We start from the raw sequence: 15,579 nt of genomic DNA, 5'->3' as shown, positions 1-15,579 counted from the left end.
CACGTACATATCAGGATGAAATGGTTTTATTTTCCGATCGCATAACTCACCTTCGCTTGTTTTTCCACCACCACCTAGATAGACTCCCTCAGTGCAGAGTGGACCTCCAGAAGGTGAATACATGAGTGCCTCATTGATTGCTGAGATCATTTCCCTGCTAACAAACATGTTGAAGTGAGTCCCCAGAGAATCCCGAGGCCTTACTCTGACTTCTTGAGCTTTGACTGAGCAAACAGCACATCCCCACTCTCTGAATCCGGCTTTTATTTCCCCCTGCCTCCTTCACAATCATCTTTTGATTACGCCTACTAATTAAACCTCCAACAAGCTGCCACCCGAAGCTGCCACCCAGCTCCTCCTTTAGGTCACCCGGCTCCCCGAGGAGGGAGAGCAAACAAGAGAACAGTGAAGGAACACACACAGTCTGTTTTTTTCTGCTTCATCCTTTCTCCACTCCTCTTATCCTCTTTAATCCTGTACCTCTTTATGCTTGTTAAGCCGCTGGAGCAGTGTGGAAGCATAGGGCACAGGGCCAGGGGGTCAAGGAGGGTCCTCCAAAAAGGCGGCCCCTAGCAGTGGTGGTCCAGGTCCTCATTGAAATCCACCGCTGAGGACTTTTCATGAATCCTCTGTTCGCTCACATTGAAAGCTGCACCAAACAAGGCTTTGGAATAAACAAGACTAAAAGTCTAGAGCCTCGGTAGAAGCTGTTTGTTTAAGTTTAAAGCCTCGCTAGCGGCTCCTTGAAGCTGCGAGGTTCCCCGCATGTGTTGGACAGAACCAACAGCAGAATGCTAATGCTACGGTCATCATTAGTAATACGTTCGTCCAGGAGAGCAGTCATGGGAGCATACAGTGCTCTGTATATGTCATGCATAACTCAGCAGTTAGTATGCTTATCTTCTGGCTGAAAACAAAGCTTCCAGCAGAGCTCTGAGCACAACACTGAAGGAGTGTATTCTACTGGTAAGGAGAAGAATAGCAAAGCACTGCATTCCAGCTGTAATGTTGTGGAGCATAACGGTGACGGCCTGCAAGAGGGTTTTTTGGGGCATTGAGCGATGCCGATGTTTCTGAACCATTCTTTTTTCATAAATACATTTCATAACAGCCTCATGTGACGCTTGCAGAAACGCACAGTGGTGAAAGTCCTTTGTTTGAAATGAAATTAAAAGTAGATACAATACATAACAGATTGACATTGCACTGTTATTCTCTTTTCCAGATCGGAGAAACCGTTTGAGCTTTCTGTCGTCCCATGTGTCAACCATGTGTTGTTGAGTTATTCTGCACCAAAGCCATTCAAAGCATCATTATGAAAGCCGTGCAGCTGACCAACACATTGCCTCTGAGGAGTTACCTTTCGCTAGGGAATGAGTTTGTACAACTTAAATGTGTGAAAAAAGAGGAACATGATTCCTGTAAACACTGTCGAACTGGTTTGGAAATAGTGACACATTTAGGAGTTCAGGTCTCTTCCATTCAGCAGTGTTTTATTAAAACAGATCATTTTAATGTGCATGCTTCTTGGTCCGTGGAGAGAACACTTCATTGGATGTATACCTGTTGTTAGAACAGGTACATTTGGTCGTGACAGGTTTCTCAGCAGCCACAGGTTATGAAAAGTCAAACTTCATATTCAAACCAAACTCGTACTTCACAGCCACCGCTATCTGCAATGACGTGCCTGTAGTGTAGATGTAAAGGAGGGTGATGGACAGCAGAGCTGCTGAATAGAGGAGGGGAGTCCCACTCCGAGAGGAGGAGGAGGAGGAGGAGGAGGAGGAGTGCAGCTGTCCAAACACCAGCCCTTCTGTACCTGCCTTTAAGCTTCCTCCTCCCATCCCTCTCTGACCTCCTTTAAACCTGTTCCCAGATCAGACACCAGAGCCACACTAGTATTACTTCCAAACTTATCTAAAGTAAAGAGCATCAGTTGTTGTCCATTAAAGTACAGCAGCCACTGCCAAGATACATTGCAATGAGGAATAAGACCTTTGATGGCCTTCAAGAATCTGTTACGGAATCTTTCATTTTCAAACTTTACCAGATAATTTATTGCTAATGGTTTTGGATTATGGGCCATTTAGGGGAAAAGCAACATGCTAAACACATGTAAATGTAAAACCATTTACATATCCAAAAGACAAAGAGTTTGGGGCGATTAGTCGACAATTATCAAAAATATGTTGATTAGAATAATGTGAAAAACTGATCAGATATTTATTTTTTGTTAAATTAAATGTTCAATTAATTGGGAGTTTAAAAAATACTCTTTAGAATAATCAATAAATTATTTGTTAGATTAAACGTCTAATCGAGAAAATTATTTTTGGATTAATCTATAAAAATATGTTGCCTAAACCTTTTTTTTCAAAGATGCACGTGACGGAAATTATTTGCTGGACTTTCATAAGAGAACGCAGATAGAATGAAGGGTAACTTTCCGTGAGATAAATACTGTATAGGAACCGTTGTATGAGATATACGTTGAACATTTAATCAGGAAATGTGTAGAGTGCACAAAAGGCTTTTAGTTGTCAAACAAAGCCATAAAATCCTTTGAGGCTTTAGTTGCCATATTGCAGCAAAATAAATGAAATACTGTTGATTGAGTGTTTTGTACAGAACAAACATTTTACTTATTTTCAAGATCCATTAGAGAACATTTACTTATTATATTTACTTATGCTAATTAATTAAAAACATAATCTTTAGAAGAAAGTGTTGGTGATGATGGTTGTCTTCAGCTCGGTCTAGAGAAAATATCTTGGACTACTTTTATCACATTGTCATTCAACTTAATTGATTAATGTTCAAGGGCATCTGAAATAATTTGTTACCAGTTGCTTTCTCTAGTGTCCCACTATAACCAGTCCACTCAGTCTGTCTGTCCCACTATAACCAGTCCACTCAGTCTGTCTGTCCCACTATAACCAGTCCACTCAGTCTGTCCCACTATAACCAGTCCACTCAGTCTGTCTGTCCCACTATAACCAGTCCACTCAGTCTGTCTGTCCCACTATAACCAGTCCACTCAGTCTGCCTGTCCCACTATAACCAGTCCACTCAGTCTGTCTGTCCCACTATAACCAGTCCACTCAGTCTGTCCCACTATAACCAGTCCACTCAGTCTGTCCCACTATAACCAGTCCACTCAGTCTGTCTGTCCCACTATAACCAGTCCACTCAGCCTCTCTGTCCCACTATAACCAGTCCACTCAGTCTGTCTGTCCCACTATAACCAGTCCACTCAGTCTGTCAGTCTGTCCCACTATAACCAGTCCACTCAGTCTGTCTGTCCTACTATAACCAGTCCACTCAGTCTGTCCCAATATAACCAGTCCACTCCGTCTGTCCCACTATAACCAGTCCACTCAGTCTGTCCCAATATAACCAGTCCACTCAGCCTCTCTGTCCCACTATAACCAGTCCACTCAGTCTGTCTGTCTGTCCCACTATAACCAGTCCACTCAGCCTGTCCCAATATAACCAGTCCACTCAGTCTGTCTGTCTGTCCCACTATAACCAGTCCACTCAGCCTGTCCCAATATTACCAGTCCACTCAGTCTGTCTGTCTGTCCCACTATAACCAGTCCACTCAGTCTGTCCCAATATAACCAGTCCACTCAGCCTCTCTGTCCCACTATAACCAGTCCACTCAGTCTGTCCCACTATAACCAGTCCACTCAGTCTGTCCCAATATAACCAGTCCACTCAGCCTCTCTGTCCCACTATAACCAGTCCACTCCGTCTGTCCCACTATAACCAGTCCACTCAGTCTGTCCCACTATAACCAGTCCACTCAGTCTGTCCCAATATAACCAGTCCACTCAGTCTGTCCCAATATAACCAGTCCACTCAGCCTCTCTGTCCCACTATAACCAGTCCACTCAGTCTGTCCCACTATAACCAGTCCACTCAGCCTCTCTGTCCCACTATAACCAGTCCACTCAGCCTCTCTGTCCCACTATAACCAGTCCACTCAGCCTCTCTGTCCCAATATAACCAGTCCACTCAGCCTCTCTGTCCCACTATAACCAGTCCACTCAGCCTCAGCTGAACTGGGCTCTGCAGTCAGGTATTATTGCCTCGCATTCAGGGTAAAAGTTCCTGAGTGAACGCAGAAGTCCCCACCGGAGGAACCACCATTAGCATGTAGCATGTAGCATGTCCGCTAGCCCCAGCTTTGGTCAAAAACAGTAGGGGTTGCTTTGATTCTAGTTCACTTCACAGGTTTGCCGGGTGGTGCATTAAATGAGTGAATCATTTCTTTATCAAGATGTATTAACGCTAACTATTAGCACTACTAATCTCACACAGTCCATCAGGACCTTTTCATGTGAGTTATGTAACTTGCTCCTCGCTCCCTTGCACCCTGAGTATAGGAATGGTGCTATTAGTCACAGTGGGTCTCAAGTCCAGTGGGAAATTATGTAATGTGGTTATTGAACACTCCATTCATTATGCATGGTTAGAACTCTTCTCTCTCCTGTGTGTCCTCAGGTTGTTTGCCACCAAATGCAGCGGCTGTCTTGAGAAGATCGCACCCACAGAGTTGGTAATGCGAGCTCTGGAGAGTGTTTACCATCTCAGCTGCTTCTGCTGCTGCGTCTGTGATCGCCAGCTGTGCAAAGGAGACGAGTTTGTTCTGAAAGAAGGTCAGCTGCTTTGCAAGAGCGACTACGAGAGGGAGAGGGACCTGCTGGGCACAGTCAGCCCAGACAACTCGGACTCAGGTAACCGGGGTTCCCGCCGTGGGCCGAGTGGCGTCCATTGAAGGACTTAATGACGTCTTTTTGAAGCATCATTACAGAGAAGACACAACACTGCACGGAAGTCAAATCTTAAATCAAAGAATTGTGTTGTTTCTTCTGTCCGGTGACAGATAAGAGTGAGGATGAGGATCTGGATGTGAAGTCAGAGAAGTGTCCCCCAACCGGGAAGGGCAGCAATGACAGCAAAGACCCTCGCCGGCCCAAACGGCCACGCACCATCCTCAACACCCAGCAGAGGAGAGCCTTCAAGGCCTCCTTCGACGTGTCCTCCAAACCCTGCAGGAAGGTGAGCACAGAAGATCGAGTCGTCTGAGATATTTCCCTCCAATGATGCACTTATCGAGCTTCAGAATGTCATTCTGAAGCTTTGCTTGGTGGCAGATTGGATCACCTTCTTGTTGTCATTCCTTTTGGGAAATCTGGAAAGGCACAGATGCGATCGCTGCAGTTTTTAACAAGTATATTTTGTCAAAAACATTTTAGATCGGCCAAGACATTTCCGCCTTTACAGTGACAGATGCATCCAGATATCATTACTATACGGAATTACCCATGGTGCAGTTGTCTTATTTTGATACCGTCTAAAATGATGTAATATTCAACTGTCCCTTTTGTAGGCAGGAAGAAAAAAATGAAAGGAAAATAATGCCTGTGTGATATTCGGGAAATATGCACAGCGCTATGATGTACTTATATGATTTAATGTGTAGAAATGTCTGATGAGTGTTGCTGTGACTTGCAGGTGAGAGAGACCCTGGCTGCAGAGACAGGACTCACTGTCCGGGTGGTCCAGGTCTGGTTTCAGAACCAGAGAGCAAAGGTCAGTTACATTTCTAACATACAGTGTTTCCCCTGGTTTTACAGCGTTAGGGGACACACACACTTAAAACAGTGGTTCTCAAACTTTTTCCGTCACGCCCACTTTGAAGGAAGAACAATGTTCTCGCCCCAACAAAGCTGTAACAAAATGGTCCATGCAGAATTTTTATTGCAATAACAAAATGTTTGACTCCTCCATCTTTGCTTTTATAAATTATAGAATAAAGAACATTGCAATCACTTTATAGTAGACCAGATTGCTCCATCAGACAAAAAGAAATAAAATGTGCAGTCACTTTGTTAGAACAATGCAAATAAAGTCATATATGTGCAAAAAAAATAACTAATATTTAGATACTAGTTTAGCTTATAAGCAATTCTTTTGCTAGAGAAGAGCGGTAAAGGTGCGACCATGGAGAGACAGAAGGACATGCCGTCGTGAAGATAAGATCAATAACATGAGGCCGTTTAGTTTGTTTAATAAAAGAACAAGGTTCTTTAGGAAAGGGAACCTTAAATGACTTCTGTTGTGATCTGGCGTTATAGAGAAAATGACAGGGGGCGGGGCCTAATATAGTGGTAGGGGGCGGGGGCTAATATAATGGTTAGTGGGCGGGGCCTAATGTAATGGTAGGGGAAACACTGATATAGGTAAACTTAGTTGTACGGTTAACTTGGTTAGGTTTATCAAAAAAGATGGTGGTTTGGGTTAAAATCAGCATGTTTCTTATTTAAAATGTTTAAGTAACTGACGTTAAAATGAGTAAAAGCTCGGCTTCACACAGGACACCAACAGCAGTCTTCTGGGTAAAAGTCCTGTGTTTGTCTCTGTCGGTCACAGGACCCTCTTTCAACAGACCTGACCCTTTGACCTCAGAAGCATGTTTGTGGTCCAGTCCACCAAGTTGGCCTCCCTAACGTGTAACAAGACATTCCCAAAGCTGCCAGAATGGATGTCATTATCCAGATCTGGATCGCCTGTGAAAATGGGGTCTTTCTGTCTTTTTTTGCCAAAAGTGCTTAATTGTCTAAACCAGTTCTACATCAGTTAAGCTTCAGTGGATCTAGAATATATAATCTACTATTTGCTTGGCTTGGTGGCATTTGGGAGAATAAGCTCGTCAAAGTCTGAATATCCAATCGGCCTTTTACTGAAGTCAGAATCCGTCAATAAGAAAGTCACACAGGCTACAGTATATCTCAATCAATGCTGGAATGATGGATAAATATTAGTGATGTTGGAATGGTCACAGTTTTACCACCTCTTCTCTTTTGACAAAAATATAAGACAATCAATCAGATGCAGTGGAATTAGTGTTCAGCGTCTGTGTACTGACATAAACATCTTTTCCTTGCTGAAAACTAATCGTGGTAACTATGCACCGTTGGCTCCTTTATAGCCTTCTCCAGCTTCTTCCCCTCACAGACATAGCTGCTTGACAGTACACAAAATACTTGTATGTTGATGCTTTAATGAAATCTGGTGATATTTCGTTATAAAAAAAAGTGTATCATGCATGTGTCTACTAGCGTGTTGCGTGTTCATCTCAGTCACGGAGCTCTTACCTCGCATGGCAGCTGGATTCATGCAATATCACGAGCTCAAACCAAAATCTATCACTTCAGGCAGCTACAGGCTTCAGGTGTGTGAGATTCAGCTGTATGAACACACAATTAAGATATGTTTCTGCGATTTACCTGCAATAAACCGATAAAGGCTGCAGAGATAACTATATACAGGGTTGATATGGTCATACTGGAAAAGAGAGAATTATAAAATGGTTATTTCCAGGCCTGGAAAAGTCCTTTAAAAAAATAAAATCCCAAAAGTTTAATAAAAGTCATGTAAATGTGTTATATTCATGTGTTCATGACGTTCATTTACGCTGAGTTTGAAATACTGAATATGCTTTTAAAAGAAAGACTCAAAATATAAGCAGCCATACATACAGGCATCTATATAAATGTTTATTCTTTTAATCAAACTATTGTCTCATTCATTTGTGTCATTTAAGGTTTACTGTATGCTTTGTATTCTCATTGTCAGTTTAAATACTACATTTACTCACCCAGATTTCACTAAATGTTTGATCATGGAGATTTGGTTTAAAGTCATGGAGAAGTCATGAAATGCATTGGTCAGAATGTATCTGAACCCTGTAATAATGCAGATATATAAAAAGTCAGATTTCATGCTTTGTTAGTCTATTCATACACACACATGTACACACATGTTCCATCCGGTCTCTGAACTATTATGAGTAAACAAAGATCTATGCTGATGACAGGAAATATTTCATTCAGAGTGAATATGCGAATTACATGAATTTTAAGCGATCAAGTTGTGTCTATTCGTATCTTTTGCATCGTCTTTGTCTGAGATCCCAGCTCACTCCTCCTAATGTGTAGGATCAAATCAATGCACCTGTATGTAGACGACGATTCTAATAAAGTTCAGACGGTCTGACGGCTTTTCGCTCTGCTCTCGTCTGGCTTTGGCAAGAGTTTGATTGACAGATGGTTCATCCAATCACCTGCCAAGTGCTTTGCCCTTTTCCAAACTGTTTCCAATGCCTGGCTCCTCAGATGGTTGTGTGTAACAACAACAACCATCTGGCGCGTCAGGTTAGAGCACCATTGTAGTTAAAAACACACCAGTGAGCCCCACTGTTGCACTGGGTGACATGTTGCTTCATTATCATGAACACACACTGTGGTTTATTTTGACTCAGTCCCACACACACCGTCCTGCTGCCACTAACACTCACCAGAGCACCAAATGTGGATTAATCCGCCACGGAAAAAAGTCCCCAGAAAATGCACTGTTTCCTCCTGTTTGAGTGACGTTTTATAAAAGCTGCAGTGACCGACTGCAACGACAAGAAAGTACTCAGAAAATATTTAAAGTGTGTTTGTGATGCTTTAAAAATATATATATATATATATATATATATTTACATCTTCAGTGTGAACCATTGGGTTTGGAGTCAGACTCACAGAGTTGGTTTAGGACTGTTTATGGGATCTGTAATAATCTGTTAACAATAATTCAAAGGACCCACTTCAATGTGTTATCTCTCTCGCATTTAACCTCACTGGGTCTTTTAGGAGGAAAGTGTCCGATGCAGCATTATGTATTCAAACAGTCTGACACAGTGATAGTTACTGAACATTTAGAAAATATCTTTACATAACAAGTGACATATCTCAAAAATGATGTCTGAACTGGTCAAGGGTCTCAATAAGACAATCTTAAACAGCAACGATCTTCACTACATTATAATTGTCCACATGGTACTTAGGTATGTCCACTTACTTTAGATATTAGTTCATAGCATCTCCTTCTGTCCCTGTAGTGCTGCTGGAATGAGTTCCTCGCCTGAAAGTCAATGGTTCTTCTGAATGGGTTCTTGGTTCGATGCCTGGAATAAAGGACTGTGGTTAAAACAAGCTGAAGAGATTTTAATGTTTTGTTCTGTGTCATAAAATACGCCAGTTAATATCCCAACCTTGATTTTTTTAAATTCCCGTTTGTTTGCCACAGAGCATATTTTCTGCAATAGAAAACTCGTTGGCTTTCTTGTTGAGGGAAACAGTGATACGCTAACCGACACAGACACGTCCAATGAAGATGTTTTATGTCTCTTTATTTATTAGATTGTCCATAGTAAAATGAATACAGGCCCATCAGCCCATTCCTTCACTTTACTCTTGTCTTGTTTAGATTAAAGTATGACATTGAGATGTGTGTGAAAAGTATATTATCATGATCTCATCTTTTAACTTGTGAATGATGTCACTAAATGATATTTCATCACTGTCTGCTAACCCTAAACACCACGATATCCAAAGCCGTCACACCTCTGTATTTATTGTTATTAATACTGGACATGTTGTTTATTACACAGCTCAAACCTGTGTTCCTCACTTGATACTTTAAAAACATCATTCAGAAGATGTTAACACGTGAGCTCCGTGTCTCAATACATGTCTCTCAGCCACATACCAAGCTTCTCTCTTTTTTACTGTTAATGTATTTACAGATGAAGAAGTTAGCCCGCAGACAACAGCAACAGCAGGAGCAGCACAACAGCCAACGGCTCGGCCAAGGTGAGGAATTATCTGTGTGTATATATATATATATATATACATATATATATATATATATATATATACTGTACTGCTGGCTGCCTTCTCTGAAACAGCATCATTGGTGTCCATCTGCATGATTTAATCTGCCCATTATAATTGTAACGACAGTGATTACTGAGAGCTAGGTAATTTATGATTTATTTGGAGAAACAGCTTGAAATATTACATTTATTAGGGGAGCAATAACAGAGTGGAGTCGCTCATCAAACACTTCCAGTTTTGTCGGCTTTAGAGCGAGTCCCATGCTCTGAAGCAGAGTGACGTCTCCGCTGGTGGATGTGAGTTTTCCCCGGCAGTAAACGTGGACCTGCTCCTCCTCGCTGAGGGCTTATTGCCACTGTGGTCTCACCGCGGATACGAGCAGACAGTTTAGATAAGTGTCTCAGTGCTTTGGCAAGCGCTGCATCTATCTGTTCAGGGACTTCCAGCGTGTCAATATTGGCAGAGCAGCAGGGTTTATTATAGTGGAAACTGCTGTTGTTAACCAAATGAGCTGAGCAAACCAGCAAGCGGGGGGGTTGTTTGACATTGATGTTAGGATGAGATGAAGCCTCACGCATGACTGCTGAGATATCTTCAGGATCAAACAGCCAGTCAGTTTAGACAATGCTTTGACAGGATATGCGCTCCTATAAGGAAACCATTTGTTGTGCAGCGTCCGTAGTCTGTAGAGAGAAAACACAGATGATCAGGGTCTGTGTTCACGACGGTGCTGGAGCTCAAAGCTGCAGAGCAAGAGATGCATAATAATATACGGAGTTATTATCAAGCATCCGGGGCTGCTTGTAGTAACTTACTTGAATGGTTGCCGTAGATGTAAGTGTAAATGGGAGCTGTTATGTTCCAGGTTTAACAATTCAATTTATTTAGTATCGCCCAAAATCACAAATTATCCTCAGAGGCTTTACAATCTGTTCACATAGACATCCTCTGTCCCGGGACCTCACATCGGATCAGGAACAACTCCAACAAAAAACCCTTTAAGGGGGAGAAAAAGGAGGAAACCTTCAGGAGAGCAACAGAGGAGGATCCTCTATCAGGATGCACAGAAGCAACATATGCAATATCTGACCAGAATGAACAACGTAACAGAGTTACAACACATTACATGAATGTGACAGAAAGTATTCATATAATGAGTAGTATACGCATGGAGAGAAAGTTACAACTACCAAAAATAACAGCAGCAGTGGATATAGTAGAATAATAATGATAATAAGCAGCATATCTAGGGGCCTAACTATAAGCCCTTCAGCCATAGATCCAAACGCATAGACGAGGTCACACACCCAGGTCTAATCCACGAATAACACAACTCTGGATAACTGTGAGTTGTGTTTCTCCTCTGATGGAGCAAGACCCAGACGAGTCCAAACTCTACAACCCTCCATCTGACTCCCAGTAAGACAGCGACCCCAAACGTCAACGTGGGATCAGTGACTCATGTAATGTTCAATGTTATTCACGTCACTGTAACTTAACTGCCCAACACCGTTATTAGACCGGAGGTGTGGATGAAGAAGGTTTACTTTACTCAGTGTCGGTGGAGGAAGACGATGTGTGCATGTTCTGCGTGGCTCCAGAGGTGTAGCCCTGCTTGTTGCCCTGCTTGTTGCAGATGGGATGCCGGGCTGCATGGAGGGCCTGCGCAGCTCCTACTCAGGGCATCTAGCGCCCAACCAGCAGCAGCAGCTGGTGAGCATGGAGCACAGCGGCTACCACGCCGACCCCTTCCAGCAGGGCCTCACGCCGCCACAGATGCCCGGGGACCACATGAACCCTTACGGTGAGCGCCTCCCTCTACAGGACCTGTTCTCTGGGTTCACTCTGTTTCCTTTGCTTTTTAGCCCCGCCCCCCGCGGCGTCCATTATCGGACAAGAAAAGAGGAACATAAGTCAAGTGACGTTTCCTAAAGGATCTCCGGAACCACAGCGTTGATTAACTTCATTTAAATTGCTTCTTAGAACGCATCACACGTCTCACACACAGTTTTTTGACTGAAACTCCTTCGTAACACCTCAATGCTTTATTTTATTGTGATTTTCCAAAAAGGTGTCTTATATGTGGGCGGTTGTTTAGGCCCTGAACATACTTTTTTTTTAAATATATATATTTGTTTCACAAATAAATTCTAAATAAAATAACACAAGTGTTAGAACTCATTTGGGGTTCATACGACTACTTGAACAGACCTCACGAAGGAGCTAGAAGGGCTTCTCCCCCCTAGGGGGACTCAGGGCTCAACAGGTTGTGGAGACTCTTTTCAATGAATCAAATATACAACTGCTAATTCTTTTGCACTTTCACTATCATTCCACATCTGAAGAAAATGAACGTTTAAATATAGCTGCTGGTGTTCGTTCCATACCGACTGCCTCGTCAGTGTCAACCCAGGAAGTCCCATTCAATGTGAACATTATTATTTATTAATAAAAGACTATTCAACTTGCAATGTGTCTATAACTTTGATGATCGTTTTATATAAAAGCAACAGCTTCTGAAGGAAGCGACCCAACAGAGAGCTATCATCAACACTCATTGTTCGTGGTTTCATGTCTTCAAAGACTTTCATATGGCAGTAATGCAATATGTCAGGTCTGTCAGCTGGTTGTGCATTTCCTCTGTCAACTCTGTGGCCAATCAAATCACTGAATGCAGCTTTAAGTAGAGATATCTGTGTTAAAGTGGACTTCATACACTCAGGGTTCTTACGGTCATGGAAAACCTGGAAGAGTCATGGAGTTTTAAAATGGTTATTTCCAGGCCTGGAAAAGTCCTTGAAAAAAATAAAATCCCAAAGGTTTAGTAAAAGTCATGTAAATGTGTTATATTCATGTGTTCATGTCGTTCATTTACGCTGAGTTTGAAATAATAATTATGCTTTTAAAAGAAAGACTCAAAATATAAGCAGGCATACATACAGGCATCTATATAAATGTTTATTATTTAATCAAACTATTGTCTCATTCATTTGTGTCATTTAAGGTTTACTGTATGCTTTGTGTTCTCATTGTTAGTTTAAATACTACATTTACTCACTTTTTACTGTTCACACCCAGATTTCACGACATTTTTGCTCATGGAAATTTGGTTTAAAGTCATGAAATCCATTGGTCAGAATGTGTCTGAACCCTGGCTCTAGGTACTCCTGTAGTTTTTGCTCATTCCGTAGTGTTTTTTCAAAATAAAATTCCAAGGTAGGTTTACACCTGCAACAAAAGTAGTTGGTTAGGTTCAGGAAAAGATTGTGGTTAAGTCATGGAAATATGGAGATGTGGTGAAAAGTCATGGATATTTGGTTTAAAGACATGGAAATTTGATTAAAAGTCATGGAAAAGTCATGAATGTGTATGAACCCTGTTTCCACGGCCTTTGTGTTTGACTCCACCGTTTCCTCCCTGCTCTTCTCAGGCACTGACATCATCTTCCATGACATGGACAGTGACACCTCTCTGACCAGTCTGAGCGACTGCTTCATGGCCACTCCGGATGTCGGCTCCCTGCAGGCCCAGGCGGGAAACCCCATCGACCGCCTGTACTCCATGCAGAGCTCCTACTTTGCCTCCTGAGAACCCCCCACCGCCGTTGGCACCCGCCAACCCGCCGCACCGTGATCCCAGGCCCCGGACAGGTGAGCCCGGTCGGTGAAGACACGAGACACAAGTCCTGTAAGACACGACTCAGTGAGGAGGGAAATGTGACCGCAACACCGGACCCACCAAAAATACCTGACCGACCTCCATCAGCCAAAGGAAAAGGGAAAACTTGAACCTGAAACTTCCCACGTTTGCAGCAGTGGGCCTCCATTTTGTTGGATGTCAACATTTGTACAGATGTCACAATGGAAGTGTTTATTAGTGCTATGAAAAGTTGGAAAAACTGACTCCAAATCAAACTGTGTCACAGAAACATTCGGCTCCGTGTTTCTCCGTCTGTAACGCAGCTTAATAGGTACTTTAATAAAGTTTTAAGTTGTTTTTGATGGGACGATTAGACAAATGTAGTTTTGGTGATGTAATATTAGCCGACTACCAAGGTCTTCTGGTGTAAAATAAAAGTGGGCCAACTGATTGATAGGATGTATATAATGTTCTAAATGTAATTACTGTTCTTCAGAAAAACATCCAGTTTTGCATGTTAGTATAGACAGCGCTTTATTTATTCATCACCAACGTGCTGGTATACAATAAATCAAGAAATTCTATTTAAAAAGTACAAAACCCATCCTAATTCATTGATGATTTGATTCTGCTATTTATCATGTTATTTGCATTGTTTAATGAGTGTTTAAATTACTATTGCTTTGCTATTTATTTTTCCATTGAGATCATATGGACATTGTCAAGAGGGCATTTTAGATTTGCTAACTTAACTTAAGTGTTGGTACTTGAAATAAAATTAAAAAAGCATTCTCTTGAATTGTTGTCGTCTTTTGTTGAATTGCGTGAATGTGCATGAGTTTACATCTTGGTGATCAGGTGTGTGGTCGCCTGACATGTGAGGTACCTTTAGCGCTTTGAGTGGTCGTAAGACTTGAGAGACGCTGCATGAATGTATATAACATGTAAGTCGGGTTACACGCCGCTACTAAACAGTAGTTCACTAAACTAGTTTACTAAACTACTAAACCCCGTTTGCTCCCCGCTGTAGCCAGCTGGAGCTCATGCTAGTTCCCCCGCTAACTTCTGCTAGCTCCCCAACAACCACCGAAGGTAGCGGGACCAGCCCCGGCTCGACACCTGACTTGGGCAGAGGGGACGCGGGGAGCTAGCAGCAGCGGGGAGCTAGCAGCAGCGGGGAGCTAGCGCTGCTCCTAGCTTGCTACAGCGGGACACTGACCGGAGGTAGGAGCGTCTTGTAACCCGACTTTTACGGTATATATTTATAATAATAATCAAAGCACATTCATGTTTATTATAGCAGTTATCATAGTGTATTATAATTGCCATAGTTGTAATACATTATAATCTATAAAAATGCATTATTACTTTTATTATGATGTCAATCCAGTCCACCGCCAACGTCGTAATGATACTGATGTGAAGACTCATCGTTAGAGTGGACTTGAGTGTGCTGGTAATACCATGAACATTGTTCATTTAGAGTATAGGTTAGTATATATCACATACTAATTGAGTGTGTACCAGTAAGCAGTATGTATCACATACTAATTGAGGGTGTACTAGTACGCAGTATATATCACATACTAATTGAGTGTGTACCAGTAAGCAGTATGTATCACATACTAATTGAGTGTGTACTAGTACGCAGTATATATCACATACTAATTGAGTGTGTACCAGTAAGCAGTATGTATCACATACTAATTGAGTGTGTACTAGTACTCAGTATGTATCACACATTAATGTACTAGTACGCAGTATGTATCACACATTAATGTACTAGTACGCAGTATGTATCACACACTAATGTACTAGTACGCAGTATGTATCACACATTAATGTACTAGTACGCAGTATGTATCACACATTAATGTACTAGTACTCAGTATGTATCACACATTAATGTACTAGTACGCAGTATGTATCACACATTAATGTACTAGTACGCAGTATGTATCACACATTAATGTACTAGTACGCAGTATGTATCACACATTAATGTACTAGTACGTAGTATGTATCACACACTAATGTACTAGTACGCAGTATGTATCACACATTAATGTACTAGTACGCAGTATGTATCACACACTAATGTACTAGTACGCAGTATGTATCACACACTAATGTACTAGTATGCAGTATGTATCACACACGAAAGTACTAGTACGCAGTATGTATCACACACTAATGTACTAGTACGCAG

At 41.9% G+C, this 15,579-nt stretch overlaps 1 protein-coding gene across 1 annotated transcript in view; it reads left to right on the top strand.

The window, feature by feature from the left end:
• LOC306751513 (LIM/homeobox protein LMX-1.2-like) overlaps positions 1 to 13,319 on the top strand; it is a gene marked incomplete at both ends in the record, with an annotated part of 39,982 nt that extends 26,663 nt beyond the window's left edge. Inside the window, 6 exons of the mRNA XM_079235095.1 lie at positions 4,507 to 4,739; positions 4,889 to 5,064; positions 5,521 to 5,598; positions 9,641 to 9,707; positions 11,368 to 11,535; positions 13,162 to 13,319. Coding sequence (XP_079091221.1) covers positions 4,507 to 4,739; positions 4,889 to 5,064; positions 5,521 to 5,598; positions 9,641 to 9,707; positions 11,368 to 11,535; positions 13,162 to 13,319 — 880 coding nt within the window. The remainder of the gene's footprint in view (positions 1 to 4,506; positions 4,740 to 4,888; positions 5,065 to 5,520; positions 5,599 to 9,640; positions 9,708 to 11,367; positions 11,536 to 13,161) is intronic.
• Positions 13,320 to 15,579: the final 2,260 nt, after the last annotated feature.

The sequence above is a fragment of the Taurulus bubalis genome, assembly GCF_910589615.1.
Source record: "Taurulus bubalis genome assembly, chromosome: 19".
Lineage (NCBI taxonomy): Eukaryota > Metazoa > Chordata > Actinopteri > Perciformes > Cottidae > Taurulus > Taurulus bubalis.
This window is presented reverse-complemented; position numbering and strand designations above follow the sequence as displayed.